This window comes from Schistocerca serialis, chromosome 4 (genome assembly GCF_023864345.2).
Source record: "Schistocerca serialis cubense isolate TAMUIC-IGC-003099 chromosome 4, iqSchSeri2.2, whole genome shotgun sequence".
In the NCBI taxonomy this organism is placed as follows: Eukaryota; Metazoa; Arthropoda; class Insecta; order Orthoptera; family Acrididae; genus Schistocerca; species Schistocerca serialis.
Genome location: NC_064641.1, coordinates 779874184 through 779894874, shown reverse-complemented (window position 1 = coordinate 779894874; position 20691 = coordinate 779874184). Strand labels below are relative to the sequence as shown.

Genomic DNA, 20691 nt, shown 5'->3' with positions numbered 1-20691 from the left:
CTGAAGCGCTTAGACCGCTCGGTCACAGCGGCCGGCCTCTGACGCTTACTCTGTACACATATGAACTAATCTTTCCTGTATGATGTAAACACTTGCATTGGCACCAGGCTGCTAGCATCGCTGCAATGTATACACCACTTTAGATTGTGCTTTTGTCCTACTAGAATAGCCTTCTCGATGCAGAGTTACAATTACAGCACGTTTCTCATTTCCAATCTCCTGTTTCCGTCCCACTGGGACATAATACGGTATGAACCTGATCGGGTATAACACACTGGTAGATGCACATAGTGTACTGTAAACTACTGCGGACTGATAGCTAATCAAACAAATTCTGAGGCCAACTCGAATGGAACTGTCTTAGGCACATCAGTGTTGTTGTGGATGCTCATTAGCGCCTTTCTGTGCAAACAACCAGTCTAATACGCAACAGAGGCGCTTAGCCTTTACATGTTTATACCCATTATTGGAACCGACGTATGACAGAATATTCAAAAAGATATCTCTGTTTCAACCACAGATCCATTGTTGTGGTGGGTGACTGAAAACTTTTGACCCATTGTGTAAGCGAGCACCTTTACTTCGGCCGAATTCAATATGTTAATTAAAATGAAGTACATCTTAAAACATTACTGTCTGCAAGTATTTTTGTTTGTTACTGAGCAGGAAAGCTACACTCTTAAGAAAATCTTAACGTTGACATTTTTGGATTCCGCTAGATGGTACTACAGGGTGGCGAACGAAAATCCGGCCCCAAGTACGGAGGCTGGTCGTTGTCGCCCACCTACTGTCATCTAAAGTTTAGAAGCTGTTGCGACTATGATTTACGTTGTCAACACGAATTGCGACTAGGTTAAGACGTGGGAATTAAATACCTCAGCGAGATGTATCCTCTTCAAGAAAGAATCGCAACAGTGAAGGCGTACGTTTCTACCAGTTCATTAAAGGAAATGCAGGACTTTTTGCAAAGAAGTTTGCTGTCGCTTCCATACCAGCAAAGGGCAATATAAAGAGTTTGGTTACAAAGTGGGCTACTATACGGTCAGCTGCAAACCCAAACAAGCGAGTCTCGTCCGTTCGTACACCTGATTTGAGCGCAGGTATTCGAGCATGAATGGTCCATAGTCTAAAGATGTCGGCAAGTAAACTGATGCAACAAGTTGACGTACAGCGTAGGTCTCGTCAACGTGTTTTATACCATATAGAGACGAAGCTCTACAAAATGCCATGGGTCAAAGAACGGAAGGGGGAAAATAAGGCAAAACGTGTGAATTACTATATGTGGCTGTATTACGTCAAATAGTCGAAAGAGAAATGCTGGATGCGCTGCTGTAATTCATGTGTGATGAAGCGTGGTTCCACCTGACAAGTCATGTGAACTCCCAAAACTCCAGATACTAGTGAACAACAATCCCTATGCGATTAATGAGAAACCTCTTCACAGTGAAAAAAATCGGAGTGTGCTGTGCCGTGTCAGCAAGTCGGATTGTGGGTCCCATATTTTTTAAACAACACCTAAACACTGGCGTGTATACGCGAATCTTTGAGGAATTTTACGTACAGTTGAACCCCCATGAATGTATTGCTGCCTTTCAACAGGGCGCGCCGTCTAAAAGCAGCTGATGGCGGTAGTATCAGTCTCTTCTTCATATATTATCTGAAAATTTGGGCATGAGAAAACTGTGTGCCACGCCTGTGCCGAGTTTCCTCACACTTGAGCAAAAACAGTGTCGTATAAGACGTTTCAATTGAGTGTTTCGCGAAGTTTCGCGCAACAACGCTGATTTATAACCATGGATGAAACAAAGGTCCACTAGTTCACTCAAAAGAACAATCGAAAAAATGGACACAAATTGGAGAACCGACTCCAAAGAAGGCGAAGACCGTTTCATCTGCAGCTAAGGTCATGGCGTCGGTTTATGGGATATGTGCGAGATAATTTTCATTGGCTACCTGAAACCGTTTAAGAGCATTAATGTTTCCCACGTATAAACATTTTTAATAAATAAATACATCTTACATGCTACACACATCACTGATTACAAAATAAAATAGCTTTGGTCATTACGTGCCTAATTACAATTTCCATGTATACTGACGTTGCATATATTTGCAACATGGTGACAACGAATTAAACATAGTGTTTCACACAAGTTTTCAAAATACAAGCCTGATTTTCATGGAACTTACTTTCAGTTAGATTATCTTTCAGTTCAGGGACTACATCTCGCTGTATCACCATTGGAAAAAATTTGACGATTTCAATGAGCACACTGCCTTTTGGAATTATGTTATTAGATGATAAAATTCACAACCGCTTCAGTTTCTCCGTCTCTCTTCAAACAATAATAAGGTATGATCAAGCGACCACTGTCTTTCCTCCCTAACAAATCAGATTAATAAATAGGTTCTACAGTTAAACTAAGTACGCAAGTATTTGAGTTTAACTTTGCATCATAGGTTTATGAATCGGTGTTCTAATATACACAATCACATTCTCCCGTGAACCATGGGCCTTTGCTAAGATGGTGAGGCGTGCCTGTCTCTAACGATACGCATAGCTGTGTCGTTAATGCACCCACGACGTAGAGGTAACTGAGCCAAATTAATCCGTGGTTCTTTGAAAGGAACAGCTGTCTTTTCATTAGTTATAGGGACAACAATCTGGATGACAGACTTATCTGGCCTTGTAACATTAGCCAACATAGTTTTGCTGATACTGCGAGCGGCTGAAAGCAAGGGGAACCTACAGTCATTTTTTTCCCGAGGATATGGAGCTCAGATGGCAAGAAGGTAAAGCGGAAAGACGGAATTTGTAGACGATCTGTACAAGTGAAACAAATTTCAGGATAATACTGTATTGTAGAAGGGAAGAGGAAGTAGATAAAGATACATATGATACTGTGAGAGGAATTTGACAGAGCATTGTTTAACAGATCTAACTCGAAACGAGGCCCCTGGAGAACTATTGTGATCACTGGGAGAGCCAGCCATGACATAATTAGTCCACCTAGCCTGATGAAAGATATTTGAGAGGGGAGAAATACCGCCTGCTTATGGAAGAATGTAGTAATTCCAATTCCAAAGAAGGTTGGTGCTGAAAGGCGCGTTACAAAAGTATCATTTTAATAAGTCATTCTTATAAATATTGCCAATTATTTACAGAAGAATAAGAAAATCTGGTAGAAGTCGACCTTGGGGAACGACAATTTGGATTCCGGAGAAATGGAGGAACACGCGAGGCAACACTCTCCTTTAAGACTTACGTATTGTAATATTTGTTGAAAGTCGATCACAAGTAACAGCTAATACAGTGACATTTACACCATGTGACATCGTAAAGGCAATTTCAATAACTGTCTTTCTCTACAGCAGAAACGCTATCAGTCATGTAATAGCCCTATAATCTTTCACTTACACTGACTCTTACTGCCATAAGAACCGAAGTCTCCTACACTCATTTCCCTCTAATACTGGTGAGGCAGGCACACATCAAAAATAAACATAACCCACTAATTCATTTCCATACTATTCAATACACTTAATTAACATTTCATCGAACATTAATACACAAAACACGTCATGGGTTTATTCTCCTGCTTTTATACTTTCAAACCTTTCTCCTGCAATTCCCTGCAAACCTTCGATACTACTGTACCATTTGCGTAATGTACCTTCATGTTGGCCGGCCGTAGTGACCGAGCGGTTCTAGGCGCTTCAGTCTGGAACCGCGCGACCGCTACGGTCGCAGGTTCGAATCCTGCCTCGGGCATGGTTGTGTGTGATGTCTGAATGTTAGTTAGGTTTAAGTAGTTCTAAGTTCTAGGGGACTGATGACCTTAGATGTTAAGTCCCATAGTGCTCAGAGCGATTTGAACCTTCATGTTGCAGTCATAAATGCACTGAAAACATACCTGTAAGCAGCTAGAGAACGAAAGCTGTTAATTTATCAGAATACTGTTGTTATCTGTTTCTGCTTCGATCTAATCATATCACTAGAAGTAGGGTTAATGAGCGATTATTTTATCATTCACTAAGTTTTTCACTTTGAGTACTTGTAGAATATTTTTTAACCGGCCTATCTTATGCGTCTCTCTAGTGAACTTATTTTTCACTGCCGTTAACTTATTTTTATGTGCACCATTTGGTCTACTTTCGTTTCCACAATTTTGTACTTTATTTTCCTCAACTGGCTTTGACTTGATTGACGTAATAATTGTGATGCTGAATATAATTTTGACCACGCATTTCATTCTCACTTGTTTTGAACAGTCTCAGCTTGACTTCTCGGATAACGTGGTTTCTTCGTAACCTGGAAAAAGATACATGTAGGTCACCATATATACTGAGTTAGGTTGTTTAGACATATGTGATTAATTGGATGCTGACTGCATACTGAAGAGCACGCGGATGTGTCCCCACTCTAATCAAATAAGTCACAAGTAGAACCTATACGTTTTCTGACAAGAGTAATTCAAGCCCTGCTCAGCGCACCTTTAAGATCAAGTGTGGCATAGTGCAAAAAAGAGTTTGTATTTTCACTAAATGCGTTACCAATATGCAGAATTCGGAAATTAGTTACCAGAAGACGCACATTAACTGAAAAATGTACAGTGCACTACACTGCTATACGGGAAACTGATTCTAAAGTCGTACTCTTTTTTATATGAGGTGGAAATGTAAATATTATGGGTTAAGCAAACTCCCTTTAGTCGACGCCCATTCGGATGTTTTTCTTCGTAGCAACTTTCTTCAAAATGAGCTGAGCACGCCAAATGATTTGTTGTAGGTCTAAATTATAGGGCTGGTGCTCGAGTTCAGTGCTGGGATAACTTTATCGACTCCGGGATTGTAGAAATCACGTGGCTTTGATGCGAAGAACTCGTCGAGCTATGTTCGGCATGCGTTTTTATCCGGAAAGGAAGTTGTTCAATAGAGAGCGGAAAAGGTGAAAATCTCAGGGCGCAAGATCAGATGAATAAGGTGAGTCGGAATGACTTCTCAACCCAACTCCTGTACAGTGTTTTTTATCTGTCTAGCAGAATGCAGGCGGGCGTTATCGTGGAATAGCATCACGTCACAATGTCTTCCTGGTCGTTGTTCTTGGATTGCGACTGCAAGACGTCTCAATTGTTGACAATAAATGTCAGCGCTGACCGTTATACATTGGAGAAGCAATTCGTAGTACGCCACACCGTCGCTCTTCCACCTGATGCATAACATTATCTTTCGTGGAAGCGCACAGGTCTCTGCACGGGGAACTGCTGTTTTTTTTTGGGCTCAACCATTCCTTTTGTTTTCTTATGTTAGCATAAAGACACCATTTCAAGTGACCAGTATCAGATATGCATATATTGCCACCTGTTTTTGTGATTTTGGCGTGGAGCATGCAGCACCCATACACCCTATTTATGAACCCTCCCCATTGCATTCAAATGTCGCATGACGGTGGAAGGATCACAGTTTATCGCATTTGCCGTTTCCGAGTGCAGTGACGTGCACCATTCCGGATTGAAGCGTTTAAACGATCTCCATCAAATCCCGAAGGTCTTTCTGAATGTGGGGACCAATAATGTCAGAACGATCCACCTTAAAACGAAAAAACCTTTATCTTGCCTTGCCCTGTTCAATGGCATTATCCCCACACAAGGTGGAAATGCTTCTGCTTGCCTCTGCTTCTGTCTCTCCTCTACTGAACTCGGAAGAATATCTCGGAAATGTTACGATTTCTCCTCTTGGCATTCCATTTTCTTGCGTTCACACTTCCACTCACTGCCTCCAAATGACAAAACGACACTATGTGAATTACAAATAAAAAAGACAATCGATAAATAAACCCATAGCAATCTGAATACGAACATGCAAAACAAAAACGCTTCGTACTTATGCACCAACCTAATATCTCTGAGTCACAGCTATCCACTTCTTATTAAGTGAATAATTAGTTGCAACCTAAACGAACAAGAGTATACTTGTAGAGTCAGCTGAGTAACGTTAGACACACACATCTGACAGCTTTACAAGCATGCAGGATCAAAAGAATACGCGAATACTCTTAGCCTCCACAAAGATCAAGTTTGTGTTTGCAGTATATGAAGTTTAGGCGAAGAGGATCTGCTCGTTTAGGTCAGATTTGACTTTGAGACGCAAAAAATGCGGAGGAGGAAACATAACATGTGGGATGACTTCATAATAAAACGGAACACGTATCTCACATTAACTTACTCTAATTACTTCAGGATAAAGAAAAGAAACATGAGTGCATCTCTTACTACTCCCAAAATATTCGATTAAAATGCAGGGTATAGTGACAGAAACTGTAATATCGCACGAAACACTGACCACGATGTCTTGCGAGCTGACGGAACAAATGGTAACACGCGCCGGATTAATAAATATCATATATCGCTGCTCGTTCTTGTAGCTGGAACTGAGAGAATTTATATTTTTAAATAATGACATGCCTGTTCCTGACACCATCAACTGTTTAGTGCATTTTTCAAAGTAAACTTTTCCTGCAATTTACGATTCATTTGCTTCACAGTGCTCGTGGGGCCGCTACGAAGATTTCCGCAAAACTGAAGAGTCCTTGAATAAGTCTGGATGTTGTCAGCACAGATGTCAAGCATGCCCACTTCGGTATGCTTGCACAAGCTTGCGTGACTGAATATCGATCAAGCCTCCAGCCTCCTCGAACAGACCTACTGCTTGCACAAAATTACATCAAAGCTTCTGGTGACGATCAAACACGTCAAATTTTCAGTTTCTTATCCAGGGATCAGCCAAGCAAATGCGTGATCGTCCTAACGAAGTCTGTCAAATTTAATCACACGTTTGAAGCAGTCGTCACACTATCGCGAAGCATTTGTGCTGTGCGTAGAATACAGATCACCTTACCTTTCTTACGTCTTCCTGCGTAATATGTAGCTCGGATATCAATAATTTCATGTGGCTCAATGGCCTGGTGCAAGTCTTTCAATTGGACACCATCTGGCGACTTGGTGTGCCTAAACTCTCTCAGTTATCGAACCAGGGCCGGCCGGAGTGGGTGTGCAGTTCTAGGCGCTACAGTCTGGAGCCGAGCGACCGCTACGGTCGCAGGTTCGAATCCTGCCTCGGGCATGGATGTGTGTGATGTTCTTAGGTTAGTTAGGTTTAATTAGTTCTAAGTTCTAGGCGACTGATGACCTCAGAAGTTAAGTCGCATAGTGCTCAGAGCCATTTGAACCATTTTTTTTATCGAACCAGGGAATGGGAAACTGCAGCTGAACGTGGAATCCGAGCCACATGTCGTTTCTGGTGACTCATCACATCGTTGAAAGATGAGGGCTAGAGTAAAACGCAGACAAAGATCATGGTCCGACCGGGTTTCGATTCCCACGACCTTTCTGTTCCCAGGCAACGCCTTAAACCACCAGGCTCGACATGTGGCTCAAGAGAAGGAACGCCTCTGCCGTTTATTATTATTATTATTATTATTATTATTATTATTATCACTCTTTCGATCGTAGTCTGCGCGATGATACAGTCGAAAAACTCTTGCTCGCTATATATGCGCAGCGAAACACCTAAGACAACGTCCGCCATCATATCAAATCAGTATGCTTGTGCAAAGTGCTTCAGCATGCATGCTTGTCAAGCTTGCAGTTGCATGTGATTTGTGAGGAAATATAATGCAAATATAATGCTATGAAGTACGAAATATACAGGAATAGCTGATCTGCGAACTGCAAGCAAGACACGAAGGAATCATGTTTACACAGATTCGCCCCTGTGCAACACGCGAACGCTACACTAGTCCCAGCGAGCTGTCTAGTTGGATTTATATTTAGCAGGTCTACGAGCGTGGAAGGCGCCACGACGCAGAGCCGGCAGATGCGGCAACGTGGCGGTGGCGGCGCAGTCGGTGGCCGGCCGCGTCCGTCGGCTGGAAAGCGACGCCTGGGAGCGGCGCTGCGCGGCGGCAGGAAAACCACGGCCCGGCCGGCTGTGGCCACGGCCGCGCCAAAAGGAAGAAGGCGACGCGGCGGCGGCGGCACGGCAGCGTGATGGCGTCGCCGGCCGCGGGCGAGGCGAAGCGAGGGGAGCACGTGACGCAAGCCGGCGTTGCGTAGCGTGGCGCGCCGCGGCTGCCAGAGCCGGCCAGTGTGCGACGCATTGCCGACCATGGCGGCCGCCTCAGCCACGTCCACGCCGGCCGGCGCGGCCGCGCACCAGCCGCCCTTCACCGAGGAGCAGCTCATCGCGCAGGTGTACCAGCACAACATCCTCTACGACAAGACGTCGTTCCACTACAAGGACCCGCGGATGCGCATGGAGGCGTGGGAGGAGATCGGGCGCGCTCTCAAAGTGCCAGGTGAGCAGCCAGGGCGCCGGCGAGTGGGCGCGCATCGCAGCCGCCACAGTCACGCGGCCCTAGCCGGCCGGCCGCCCAAGGCCAGCGCCGGCTGCTAGCACGCCTCCGCCTTTGTTTCAGCTCCCTTTAAATCGCTCGCTCTCCGCGCACACGTGTCCTCTCGCTAGTGCAAACCACTTTTTGTAATTCGCATGCCTCGATCTCAACTGTACGCTTCATCAGAGGGTATGATTACGCCGCCTCCACGAGTGACAGTCACGTGCTAAAACACTCTACTGCCACTTCATCTGCGTACATACTCTGCAAATCACTGAAGTGCGTGGCAGAGGGCACCTAAAATCGCACAACGCGTTGTCTTCCGTTCAACTCGCTTATGGAACGAGGGAACACCGACTCCTTAGTGCTTCGTGCGTGCTGTAATTAGCCTAAGCTTGCCTTCACGGTTCCTACAGGGCTGAAGAATAACGCTACATTCTTCACGTAAGACTGATTCTTGAAACTCGAAGTAAGGTTCGGGACAATTGGCATCTGTCTTCATGTATGCGCCAATTCAGTTTCTTCAGCATTTCTGTGACCATTCGGTCACCAATTTCTGAATAACTTAACCCGCAACTCGCGTGTGTCTCAGACTGCGCGAAAATTTTCAAGCTCGCCCTCCAAGGTCAGTTCTAGCAGAATGCTGCTATACTCCCCCTACTTTCCTTATATTGCAAACCCTATAATGTCTTCTTGTTCTTCTTTGTTTGTTGTTGACACTTGTAGCGGACCCCCTCGTGAATTACGTACCTGCTTCTTTCAGTATCGTATAAAATGTAACCTTAGGAACGTGTCAATTTAAACGTTACAGGGACATCGCTGTTTCTCCAATAAAGTACTTAAAGTGTTTGTTGAAATCAAATGTAATCTGAGAGGTGGTAAATGAAATTGTGATTCCTGCAATGAATGTCCATTTTGTGGACTTTCTTTTTGTACCTACAAGAGTTCAATCTTATGAAGACGTTTAAACCCTTGCACGTACTTTTGTGTGTACATTTACTTGCTACTCAGATACTACAATGTTTCAAATGTGAAATTAAGTTCTCCAACAATTAGTTTTGTGTGTGTTGTTAAAAAAGGAAGCATGAAAGTATGTGATAAGATTGCAGGCATAACCAATATTTAGTGCAATAAAATCAAAAATGACTATTTAAAAGCGCATAAATAATTGTAAAATGACTGTCATATAACTTAAAAATTTCAGATGATTTTAAACATGGGGGTGCTAGAGATCGCACCTCGTAGTATGCGTTAACAAGTTAAGAGGCCCCCTGTAATTCCCACACACATGAGCAATATTCTGAGGTGGCACGCACACGTGGTATGTGAACACACTCCTTCGTAGACCGACTCCCAGTACCCTACCAATTGTAACCATTCTTCTTCGTGGATGAACTGCATTTTCCGCGTATCCTGCCAATGCACTTAGGTCTCCTTTACCAACAACCATTACGAATCATATCCTTAAGAAATTGTTGGGCAAATATTTGTAGGAGTTGACTGATCCCTGTTGAAACTCACTGATGCAGTGCTGTGTCAACCTTTCAACACTTCGTGAAACCCACAATTTCGAATTTCTGAGCATTTAAAACAAGTTATGAGCATTTAAAACAAGGTATCAATGTTTGCACCGCTTTTAAATCAGTATCTGACTGGATATTTAAGTAGCATTTTTCTGATGGTACGTAATAATAGGCTAGATTTCGGCGTCATATGCGTGTAGCCTTACCGTCCAGCTTGGTGGATTAATGTGATGGTGGATGTGGTGTCAGGTCTTCAGTATAGCCTGAAGTTTGGGTTAGGTTGGGAAGTGACGGTTTGTTGACAGTAGGAAGGAAATAACGGTTGTTGTGATGCCGGACTAATCAGTGGCACAATCTAAGATCAAACTTTTCGCAAATAACTAAAACCACATGATGAATTCAGAAATGTGCCTTGCACGCTGCACAACAGACAAATCTCCGACGTGCGTTATTTTGTCAAACAATGACACTGTTAGATAGCTGTGGGTGTTGACAGTGTACAGCGGCCAGCTGCGACAATTTGATTTTTGGTGTTGTTTGAAGAAGCACCGTCACAGGGTTAGAATTTATATCGTAATCAACAGACGACTTAGATGCTTTTATCTATACCAACGTTAATGTGTCCTGATAGAAGCATGAAAGCCGTCTGAAGATGAATATGAATTCGGAGCCAGTAACGGTGTTTCTGCAATAAGGCAAACGATGTTTCTCCAATAAAGCAAGCGAAAACCAAATATGCCTGCTGTAAACTCAACGTCTTCAGAATATGTTGGTAACATACGTCGTATATAAATCTACTTAACTCGTATTCTGGACGCAGTAACCTGTGCACTGTTGTATAGTTTAATGTGAAAATATCACAGTGCTTAATCAGCACTTTGCGCTTTAGTGTATGGTTAACTGTCAAGCTTACCACGGGGATACATCTTTCCTGTACCAATAACTAACCCGTGAAGTTCATATAAATACTGACGTCCCGCGATCTGAAAGCTTTTTGGTGTCGAAGATTGAATCTTATGAGTCTTAAATGTCGTGTTATGGGAGCCCGTTCTCTCTAAGCTGTTTGTGAACGTTGAAGTGCAAGAAAGGACATCTGCATGTTAGATTTGCTGCACTGAGAATAAGCATTATGACGGTGTTGTTGTCGTCAGACTAGTTCTATGCTGCCCTCCGCGCTAGTCTATTTTGTGCGTACACCTCTTCATGCCTGCATAACGCCATTTCAACCTTTGTCTCCCTCTACAACTTTTACCCGCCAAACTTACTTCCTCAGGATCAACTTGTGCCACTTCTTTCCCCCAATCCGATTCAGAACTTCATTAAATGTATCCATATCTAATCTTCAGCATTACTCTTAGCGGCATATTTCAAGAGCTGTTTTAACATTACGATTATTACTTAGTAAGAAGTCTTGTCATTCTTAACTGTCCTTGGATAACATTAAAAGATCAGAAACTCAGAGTGTGGAAGATGTCATTTTCAAAGGAACCACCTTGGAGTCCCCTTAAATGATTTAGGCATACCTTGATCCTTCTAATTATTGTGGTTAACAAATCATCTTAATTTAGGCATACCTTGATCCTTCTAATTATTGTGGTTAACAAATCCTCTTAATGTCAACAAATCTATTCCGATTTCTGAACCAGAGCTGAAGTCTTAGGGGTTTGATGGCCATAATGTCAATACGTTATGTTTTCCTTTAGTTAACAAGTAGGAAACGTACCATGCAACTTAACAATACTGGAAACAATGCCATAGGCATTCCAAGATCGCAACATATTTAGCACCACTGCTTCAATTATCACAAAGATTTCCACCTACTTCCCAGTGGCTAATAGTCTCAACATGTCAGGTACGATTTCACAAGAAAGCTGCAGGTCTCCACATATAACAGCTGTCCTCTCAACACGTAATCCCGGCTCTGAAAACATATAATCGCACAGTAAACCAATATTACCACGTAACTGAGGAATTTGTGACATACCTATCTAAGATTATCTGTTGGTCAACTTTTGCTACTCAGTTTATTCAAGTGATCTCCATTTAAGTTGTTTTTTTTATATCCTAGAAGCAAATTATTTCAACACAAGGAAGAGACTTCTCCATATTTTTCATAATATTTAAGGGCCACGTCCGAGGTTTTGATTGTCGATTTCATATTCCAGTGCCATTTATGCGCAAATGGACATGGAATCCGAAAACCTTCGTTATGGGCAACAAAAGTTTGTGAGGCATACGCCAAAGTGTGTATTTTTGTAAATACTACGCTTGTCCCGCCCATTAGGGCAAAACTGGGTTCCTCTGAAAGGGCAAGGTCGTTTTCGTTTCCGAATCAGAGTTGATTTCGTGTAATTTTGCGCGTCCCCAGAATTTTTTCAGACGTAGGGGTGGCAGAATTTTTTTAGACGTAGGGGTGGCGGTCGGTGTAAGACACTTAATATTGCCCTTGGAGATAGAAATGAGCTGGGCAGTTTCGTGACGTGTCATGCCACAACTAAGTTTCATAGGTAACACGAAAAACTTATTATACACCTCCTGAGAATGGATGGATACACACTCAATATATTATACATAGAGTTTATAATTTATTTATTTACTCGTTCGGCATTTTGAAATGAAGAGAAACACTGTACTCCATATTCCAGCAGGGAGGTTTGTCAGTGCCTCTTCTTGTCACCGCCCCTCCTCTCCCCCTTTGGGGATGCCTATGGACAGATATTATCTCTGTGTGTCACCACTGAGATTGCAATGACTCAGCCGGCCAGAGTGGCCGAGCGGTTCTAGGCGCTTCAGTCTGGAACCGCGCGACCGCTACGGTAGGTTCGAATCCTGCCTCGGGCATGGATGTGTGTGATGTCCTTAGGTTAGTTAGGTTTAAGTAGTTCTAAGCTCTAGGGGACTGATGACCTAAGATGTTAAGTCCCATAGCGCTCAGAGCCATTTTTTGCAATGACTCATCAGCTCTAGGCGCACAGATGGAGTTTCAAAAGAAGCATTTCTTACAACCAAATTACAATTTACTGTTGCCAGACAGTATTCCTGCGTCGCAAAGTACAATGCAAACTTCCAAACAGGTTCTTCCTACGCAATTATAGGTTCTTTAAACTTGGCATGTAACCTTCAACGAGAGGGACGCCCTCTGCCGGTTTGCGGCGCACGCTATTAGCGTTAACGCCTCGCGTGGAGTGGCTGCAGTTTACATAATCATTGCTGTCGTTTTCCGAAACTGAAGACATGCGTGATATTAAGTTGTACTGATATTAAGTTGTAGTCATGGCAACATCTCTCCTATCACAGGCAAGGAAATGGGTGTTACGAAAAGAAATTACATGTAGATACAACAATTGTACATTTTTTTCACGGGAGCAGTTAATCATATAGCTCACTGTCGAAACCGTCAAAGATTGGAGCGCACCACTTTTGTGTTGCTCCCTTTCTATGGAGGAAAAGAAGTGTTGCTCCCTTTCTAAGGAGGAAAAGAAGTCGATAGCGATTTAACAGACTACATAGCACGATATTACTCGAACACTGCCTCCTGTCTGTCAATATATTTTCTTTGTTCAGCTCGAAAGCTATTTGTGAAATCATGAATTAAATGCTTGAGGTCGGTATATTAGTCTGGTCTCACGTAACTTCCGTCATTCTACAACAATGATGGTATTACGTTGTCCATTCCCCGTGATTATTTACACATTAAGTTGTCGTTCTTTGCAACAGGGCGGGAGTACTTTTTATACCAACAATCTAGTTCCGTGTATGCGCTCTTGCTCTATTAATAAACAGGAAGGATGAATCGTGTCTCAACTGTTTCCTATTAGGCTTAACTGGCCTACGATACGAACAGTATTCGCAGAGGCTGCGTAGGCAAGATGTTTTTGGATATGTGGATGGGCAATGCGTCGCGTTATGGTGGATGTGACACACTTGAAACAAAAATATATCAGGATTTGTTGTTCTTCCAACAACGTATTTTAAAACTTTTATCCATTATGGATGGAGATCACTGTGACTGTGATGAATAAAGGTTTCTTGAAATTAATGCAACCAGTCGCATTTCCTTTGCTTCTTTAATTTTTATAATGGTATTAACGGTTTCGAACCGGCTATCGATTCAGCATTTGATGATAAATGTTAATAAATATGTACCATCTGATGATGAATCGCTAAGCGGTTCTAAAAACAAAAGACGACTGGTTGCAGTAATTTCAAGAAACCTCTAACATATTTTAACTCTACTTATCGTAAACCATTATCCCAGTCCATTGGAAATGCAGCTAACATTTTATAACTGCGATCTGAAGCTGACTAGATTATATGCACCACACAAGATCACAACAATTATGGCACGCTCAAAGGAATTTAAAAAATCATTGTTACCGCCCTCCATACATGACTGTAACGGAAGGAAGATCTAATGAATGGTACAACGGGAAATACTCTGTGCAATGCACTTCACTGTAGCTTGGAGGGATTATATATAAATCGTAAGCAATGTATGACGTGATAGAGAAATGTTTGAATAATAGAATCCAGTACTTCATCCAGAGCGCATTCAGGATCTGGGATGGAGGGCGGGGAACAAATACTAGCTTCGTGGAAGGGGGCCCTGTCCCGCTATTTCGAAAATCCGCCTACTCCGAACTGAGTTCAGAAGATATACTGTTTTTTTAACTTAAAAACAAGAGAAATTCAAGACATTCGAAACAAAACGTACATTTATTATTATACAAAGAAGTTGAATAGAGGTATGCATAGAGTCTAAGCTTGATGCAAACTCCTGAAACCATACTGGACTGCAAGCTGGTTATTTACAGAACAGTACATACAATACATGTCGGCTCAATTTATACAGTCCCGTAGAATCATTTTTAATCACTGCTAAACACAAAAATAACCAATTTACACACACTTATAAATACAGTTTTTTTTTTACGCAGAGCACGGAATCGACTTGAGGATGCAATGTCCCGCCATCGCCGCATTTGGTGTTGATGGAGTCGACATAGTGTTAAAACGAGGTGAAGAGCATCTGCCGCGTCTGTGTGTAATATGAGTTCAGTTCGAGTCGATCTGCGCTGATGAGCCCTGCTCCATTGCTACGATGGCTTCGTCTCCGTACTCTTGGTGGCCATTGTCGTCACAACAGTTCACCCTCCTCAACACTTCTGTCTCTTCACAGGCAGGGATTTTCTTGACTAGCGAAAGTAGTTCAGTCTTTCACTGGTGTAAAAGTTGTTTCAACAAATTCCAATGGAAGCATGAGATTTTTCCAAGACTGTAATGGCCTTTAGTGGTGTTATATCCAATGCTTCAGCCAACCGGTAAATCACATTTTTTATGGTAATTTTCTTTGCAGGATTGCAATTTCATTAAGGTGCGAAGCAGGATTTTTTTGTATTTTTCTTTAATGGCCTGCAACATACCTTAGTCCATACGCTGTCCAGTGGCAGAAAAATTGCTTTGATATCTCCCCAAACAAGTTTCGTCTGAGAGGTACGGAGCATTCTATATAGACAGCGGAGCACGATTAGGTAATCCATTTTCTTTACTGAACGCGGTCACTTTCGGGATAAATTGGTGCTCGAACCATTCCTTGAACAAGTCATGCCCCATCCAAGCATTGTTTCGCTTCTTATAATTCACAGGAAGTGACCAGAATGAGATTTTCACTCTGCAGCGGAGTGTGCGCTGATATGAAACTTCCTGGCAGATTAAAACTGTGTGCCCGACCGAGACTCGAACTCGGGACCTTTGCCTTTCGCGGGCAAGTGCTCTACCAACTGAGCTACCGAAGCACGACTCACGACCGGTACTCACAGCTTTACTTCTGCCAGTACCTCGTCTCCTACCTTCCAAACTTTACAGAAGCTTCTGTAAAGTTTGGAAGGTAGGAGACGAGGTACTGGCAGAAGTAAAGCTGTGAGTACCGGTCGTGAGTCGTGCTTCGGTAGCTCAGTTGGTAGAGCACTTGCCCGCGAAAGGCAAAGGTCCCGAGTTCGAGTCTCGGTCGGGCACACAGTTTTAATCTGCCAGGAAGTTTCATATCAGCGCACACTCCGCTGCAGAGTGAAAATCTCATTCTGGAAACATCCCCCAGGCTGTGGCTAAGCCATGTCTCCGCAGTATCCTTTCTTTCAGGAGTGCTAGTTCTGCAAGGTTCGCAGGAGAGCTTCTGTAAAGTTTGGAAGGTAGGAGACGAGGTACTGGCAGAAGTAAAGCTGTGAGTACCGGTCGTGAGTCGTGCTTCGGTAGCTCAGTTGGTAGAGCACTTGCCCGCGAAAGGCAAAGGTCCCGAGTTCGAGTCTCGGTCGGGCACACAGTTTTAATCTGCCAGGAAGTTTCATATCAGCGCACACTCCGCTGCAGAGTGAAAATCTCATTCTGGAAACATCCCCCAGGCTGTGGCTAAGCCATGTCTCCGCAGTATCCTTTCTTTCAGGAGTGCTAGTTCTGCAAGGTTCGCAGGAGAGCTTCTGTAAAGTTTGGAAGGTAGGAGACGAGGTACTGGCAGAAGTAAAGCTGTGAGTACCGGTCGTGAGTCGTGCTTCGGTAGCTCAGTTGGTAGAGCACTTGCCCGCGAAAGGCAAAGGTCCCGAGTTCGAGTCTCGGTCGGGCACACAGTTTTAATCTGCCAGGAAGTTTCATATCAGCGCACACTCCGCTGCAGAGTGAAAATCTCATTCTGGAAACATCCCCCAGGCTGTGGCTAAGCCATGTCTCCGCAGTATCCTTTCTTTCAGGAGTGCTAGTTCTGCAAGGTTCGCAGGAGAGCTTCTGTAAAGTTTGGAAGGTAGGAGACGAGGTACTGGCAGAAGTAAAGCTGTGAGTACCGGTCGTGAGTCGTGCTTCGGTAGCTCAGTTGGTAGAGCACTTGCCCGCGAAAGGCAAAGGTCCCGAGTTCGAGTCTCGGTCGGGCACACAGTTTTAATCTGCCAGGAAGTTTCATATCAGCGCACACTCCGCTGCAGAGTGAAAATCTCATTCTGGAAACATCCCCCAGGCTGTGGCTAAGCCATGTCTCCGCAGTATCCTTTCTTTCAGGAGTGCTAGTTCTGCAAGGTTCGCAGGAGAGCTTCTGTAAAGTTTGGAAGGTAGGAGACGAGGTACTGGCAGAAGTAAAGCTGTGAGTACCGGTCGTGAGTCGTGCTTCGGTAGCTCAGTTGGTAGAGCACTTGCCCGCGAAAGGCAAAGGTCCCGAGTTCGAGTCTCGGTCGGGCACACAGTTTTAATCTGCCAGGAAGTTTCACAGGAAGTTAGTTGATGTCAATGTTTTTGAACAATCGTGGTTTCGCCGATTTGCCTACTACCATCAGCGAAAGTTCGACATTGTTTGTCCATTTTAAATCCGGGGACAGATTTATTTTCTTGCGAAGCAGTACTTTTGATACACAAGACCTTAAAGTATCCGCCTATTCCGAATTCCCGGTTAAACCGAACAGTGTTCAGTCCCAACTAGTTCGGAATAGCGGGACTATACTGTATATATAAACGATTTATAAGACTGAATCTGCAGCAAATTTGAATTCTCGCAGACGATCTTATCTAGAACATTGATAGTAACATCGCTGAATGGATGCTGTGCAGCTCCCTTCAAATGTGGATGAATACCATATAAATCCCACAAGTAAGAGAAAGAAATCTTAGTCTGATAACAAAATCAGTGGTTAACTGCAGACTGTGTCACGTCGTTGAATGTGTTGGTAATGCATGCTAAGAAGCGATATGAAACTGGGCAACCTCATAAAACCAGTAGGCCTACTACTGAAAGCGAATGGAAAATCATGGAGGATTATGAGAAAAGTGCGGTGCGTCTATGAAGAAAACTACACACGAGATGCTAGTCCAAATTCTAGAGAAGTGCTACACCGTTTTGAGCCCTAATAAAGTAAGCATGACAACAGACATCGAACAAATTTCGATACACAGCCCTAGGATAGAAACGCACCACAGTCCATACGAAAGAGTTACACGTATGCTGAGGGAACCTTTGGAAATCTTCGCCAGAAAAGCGTGACCTAACTCATAAAACCAGTATCTGAAGAAGGGTGGAAGCAAGATATGTACAGCATCCGTTGTGTATTACGACTATAATGTCTAATCGAAGCACAACGACTGTCATTTCTCTCTCGTTCACAACGCAATTCGAAGAGGACAGAAAAATCGTTAATGAAAGTACGGAGTACCCTTCGCTATTGACTGTACAGACTACTGTGGCTTGCAGAGTAAAAATGGTTGAAATGGCTCCGAGCACTATGGGACTTAACATCTATGGTCATCAGTCCCCTAGAACTTAGAACTACTTAAACCTCACTAACCTAAGGACATCACACAACACCCAGTCATCACGAGGCAGAGAAAATCTCTGACCCCGCCGGGAATCGAACCCGGGAACCCGGGCGTGGGAAGCTTGCAGAGTATATGTAGACAGAATGGGCTATGTGGGTGGGGGTGGGGTGGTTTGGGGAAGGAGACCAGACAGCGAGGTCAGCGGTCTCATCGGATTAGGGAAGGACGGGGAAGGGAGTCGGCCGTGCCCTTTAAAAGGAACCATCCCGGCATTTGCCTGGAGCGATTTAGGGAAAAAACCTAAATCAGGATGACCGGACGCGGGATTGAACCCTCGTCCTCCCAAATGCGAGTCCAGTGTCTAACCACTGCGCCACCTCGCTCGGTGAGAATGGGCTATGTGGCAGATGATGTACGCATAACGTTCAGCTTAATGGATTCATCACAATATCTATATCTAATTGTCATATTTTTGGTTCATTAAGCTGATAAAAAAATCTTTGGCGGTATTTAATGGCAACATTGAGGAGATGTTAAGAGTTACTTATTTAGTAACGTGGTTAACGACCCCCAACGTGCGTGGACGCGATTTCATGACGCCAGCAACAGACTGTACCATTCCCATAAACTCCCCACAGACTAATAAACAATTTTCTGATATCACGAGGATTCTAAATGTTCCGTATGTGACCCCGATGCCTAATCAGCATTTCGTGACGATATAAGCACACTGTCCAAGTTCCCCCGGTCCTTGTTAATGGAGAGACCCTCGTGAACCTCATACTGTAGTAGGAAAGTTAACGATCGACTGTCTTCGGACAGAAGTCGTCTGCCATGTTTCTTTGCGAGTGGTTAATGGAGGAGGGACGCTGCATTGCATTGCGTCCGAATGAGAGAAGCGGTTAAGGCAGCCGTTCATGAGAAGCGGGTAAAGCCGGGTTCAAGTCACAGCTCGGCACAAATTTTTAACTCACCAAGATTTTCCCATCCATCCTTTCTCCATCTTCTATTTCATATCAATCGGTATTAAACTGAAAATTGCAAAATAATGAAAGATATCGTCTCGTATCACTCGTAAATCGGATTTATAAAAAAAGTCAAGTCAGCAGAAAGCTCGTCGCATCGAAAGGAATCCAAAAAGCCTTAACAGGCCAGTGCCGAGCGAATACTAGAGCTACAGCAGCGTCGAAAAGGAAACGAAAAAACGGCGCAAATCGATTACGTACAGGGCGTACAGCGGTCAGCGAGGACACAAGCAAGTAACTTACCTATTCTGTAACCATTTTACTACTCTGTGTAACCACTGTATTAAAGAGGTTGATAATTAATTACATTGTAATACAAATACTTATAAGTTTATACTGGGGTTTCCACGAAGAACTGTGCACGCAAAATTTTTTGTGCTTATGCGTCTCCTTAATTTTATTGCTTGTAGAGTTTCCGTACCACACTGCGAAGGTTGAGGACTTGATAATTTTCGCATTAATATCAAAATGCAAAAATTACTTATAGAGCTCGCATGTGTACAGACTTTTTTTTAACATTTGTACTACACTTTTCCCTGCTGTTTGTTTCCAACAGTTGGAAAATTTACCATACGATCCTTGTGACACACTAGGACATCCACGTTGTAGTCCACTGGCTCCGAAACACGAATAATGAAAGATGCGTTAGCTTTGACTGGCAATTAGTGTCCGATTTCGCCCACCTTTTTTCAAACGAGCCGTCTAACCACGCAAGTAATTAAAGGACATGAGAAAAAAGATTTATTGTTTCACGCCCACGACCTGTCGACTGCGAATATCGAACTTGTGGTGGGACTGATTGAGATGTCGAGCAGTAATACTGAACACATCAAAAACTTTCGAGCTATATCGCGATGCCTGGAAATAATATGCCATCCGCGGGTAGTATTGACAATATCCTTGCCAGTCTCTCGTGTGTTACGGTCTTCGGTCATCTTTGTGTTCGCTTTTTTTTATTATGTGTTCAAAGCAAGACGAAAAAGCGTTCTTATCAGAGTACATCGAAATTTATAAATCATTTCTGGCATTGAGAGATGTTAGGGCCAACAACAGTGTGCGAAAACAGAAATCTTAAGAGTGAGAGTTTTCTTGTCGACAAGACACAGCGAACGGTATCCTACAACTCTGAAGGAAGATTTTTTAAATAATTAATGCCAAGTTATGAATATTAGTATACACATAGATATTTATGTGAGTATTTACATTAACTACCCATATATAATCTTTCAATGCATATATTATTGCATGAGCAGGTCGGATTGGCCGAGCGGTTCTAGGCGCTTCAGTCTGGAACTGCGCGACCGCTACGGTCGCAGGTTCGAATCCTGCCTCGGGCATGGATGTTGTGATGTCCTTGGGTTGGTTAGGTTTAAGTAGTTCTAGGGGACTGATGACCTCAGATGTTAAGTCTCATAGTGCTCAGAGCCATTTTTATTATTGCATGACACGTCTCTGTTCTACACTT

The 20691-nt window shown here is 43.4% G+C and overlaps 2 protein-coding genes across 3 annotated transcripts in view; one reads left to right on the top strand and one right to left on the bottom strand.

Annotated features, from left to right (window-relative positions):
* The window catches only part of LOC126473351 (DENN domain-containing protein 5B), a 483519-nt gene that overhangs the window by 178470 nt on the left and 284358 nt on the right, over positions 1-20691 (bottom strand). The window lies entirely within an intron of this gene.
* The window catches only part of LOC126473352 (uncharacterized), a 46527-nt gene continuing 33947 nt past the window's right edge, over positions 8112-20691 (top strand). Inside the window, exon 1 of the mRNA XM_050100351.1 lies at positions 8112-8356. Coding sequence (XP_049956308.1) covers positions 8167-8356 — 190 coding nt within the window. The 5' untranslated portion in view covers positions 8112-8166. The remainder of the gene's footprint in view (positions 8357-20691) is intronic.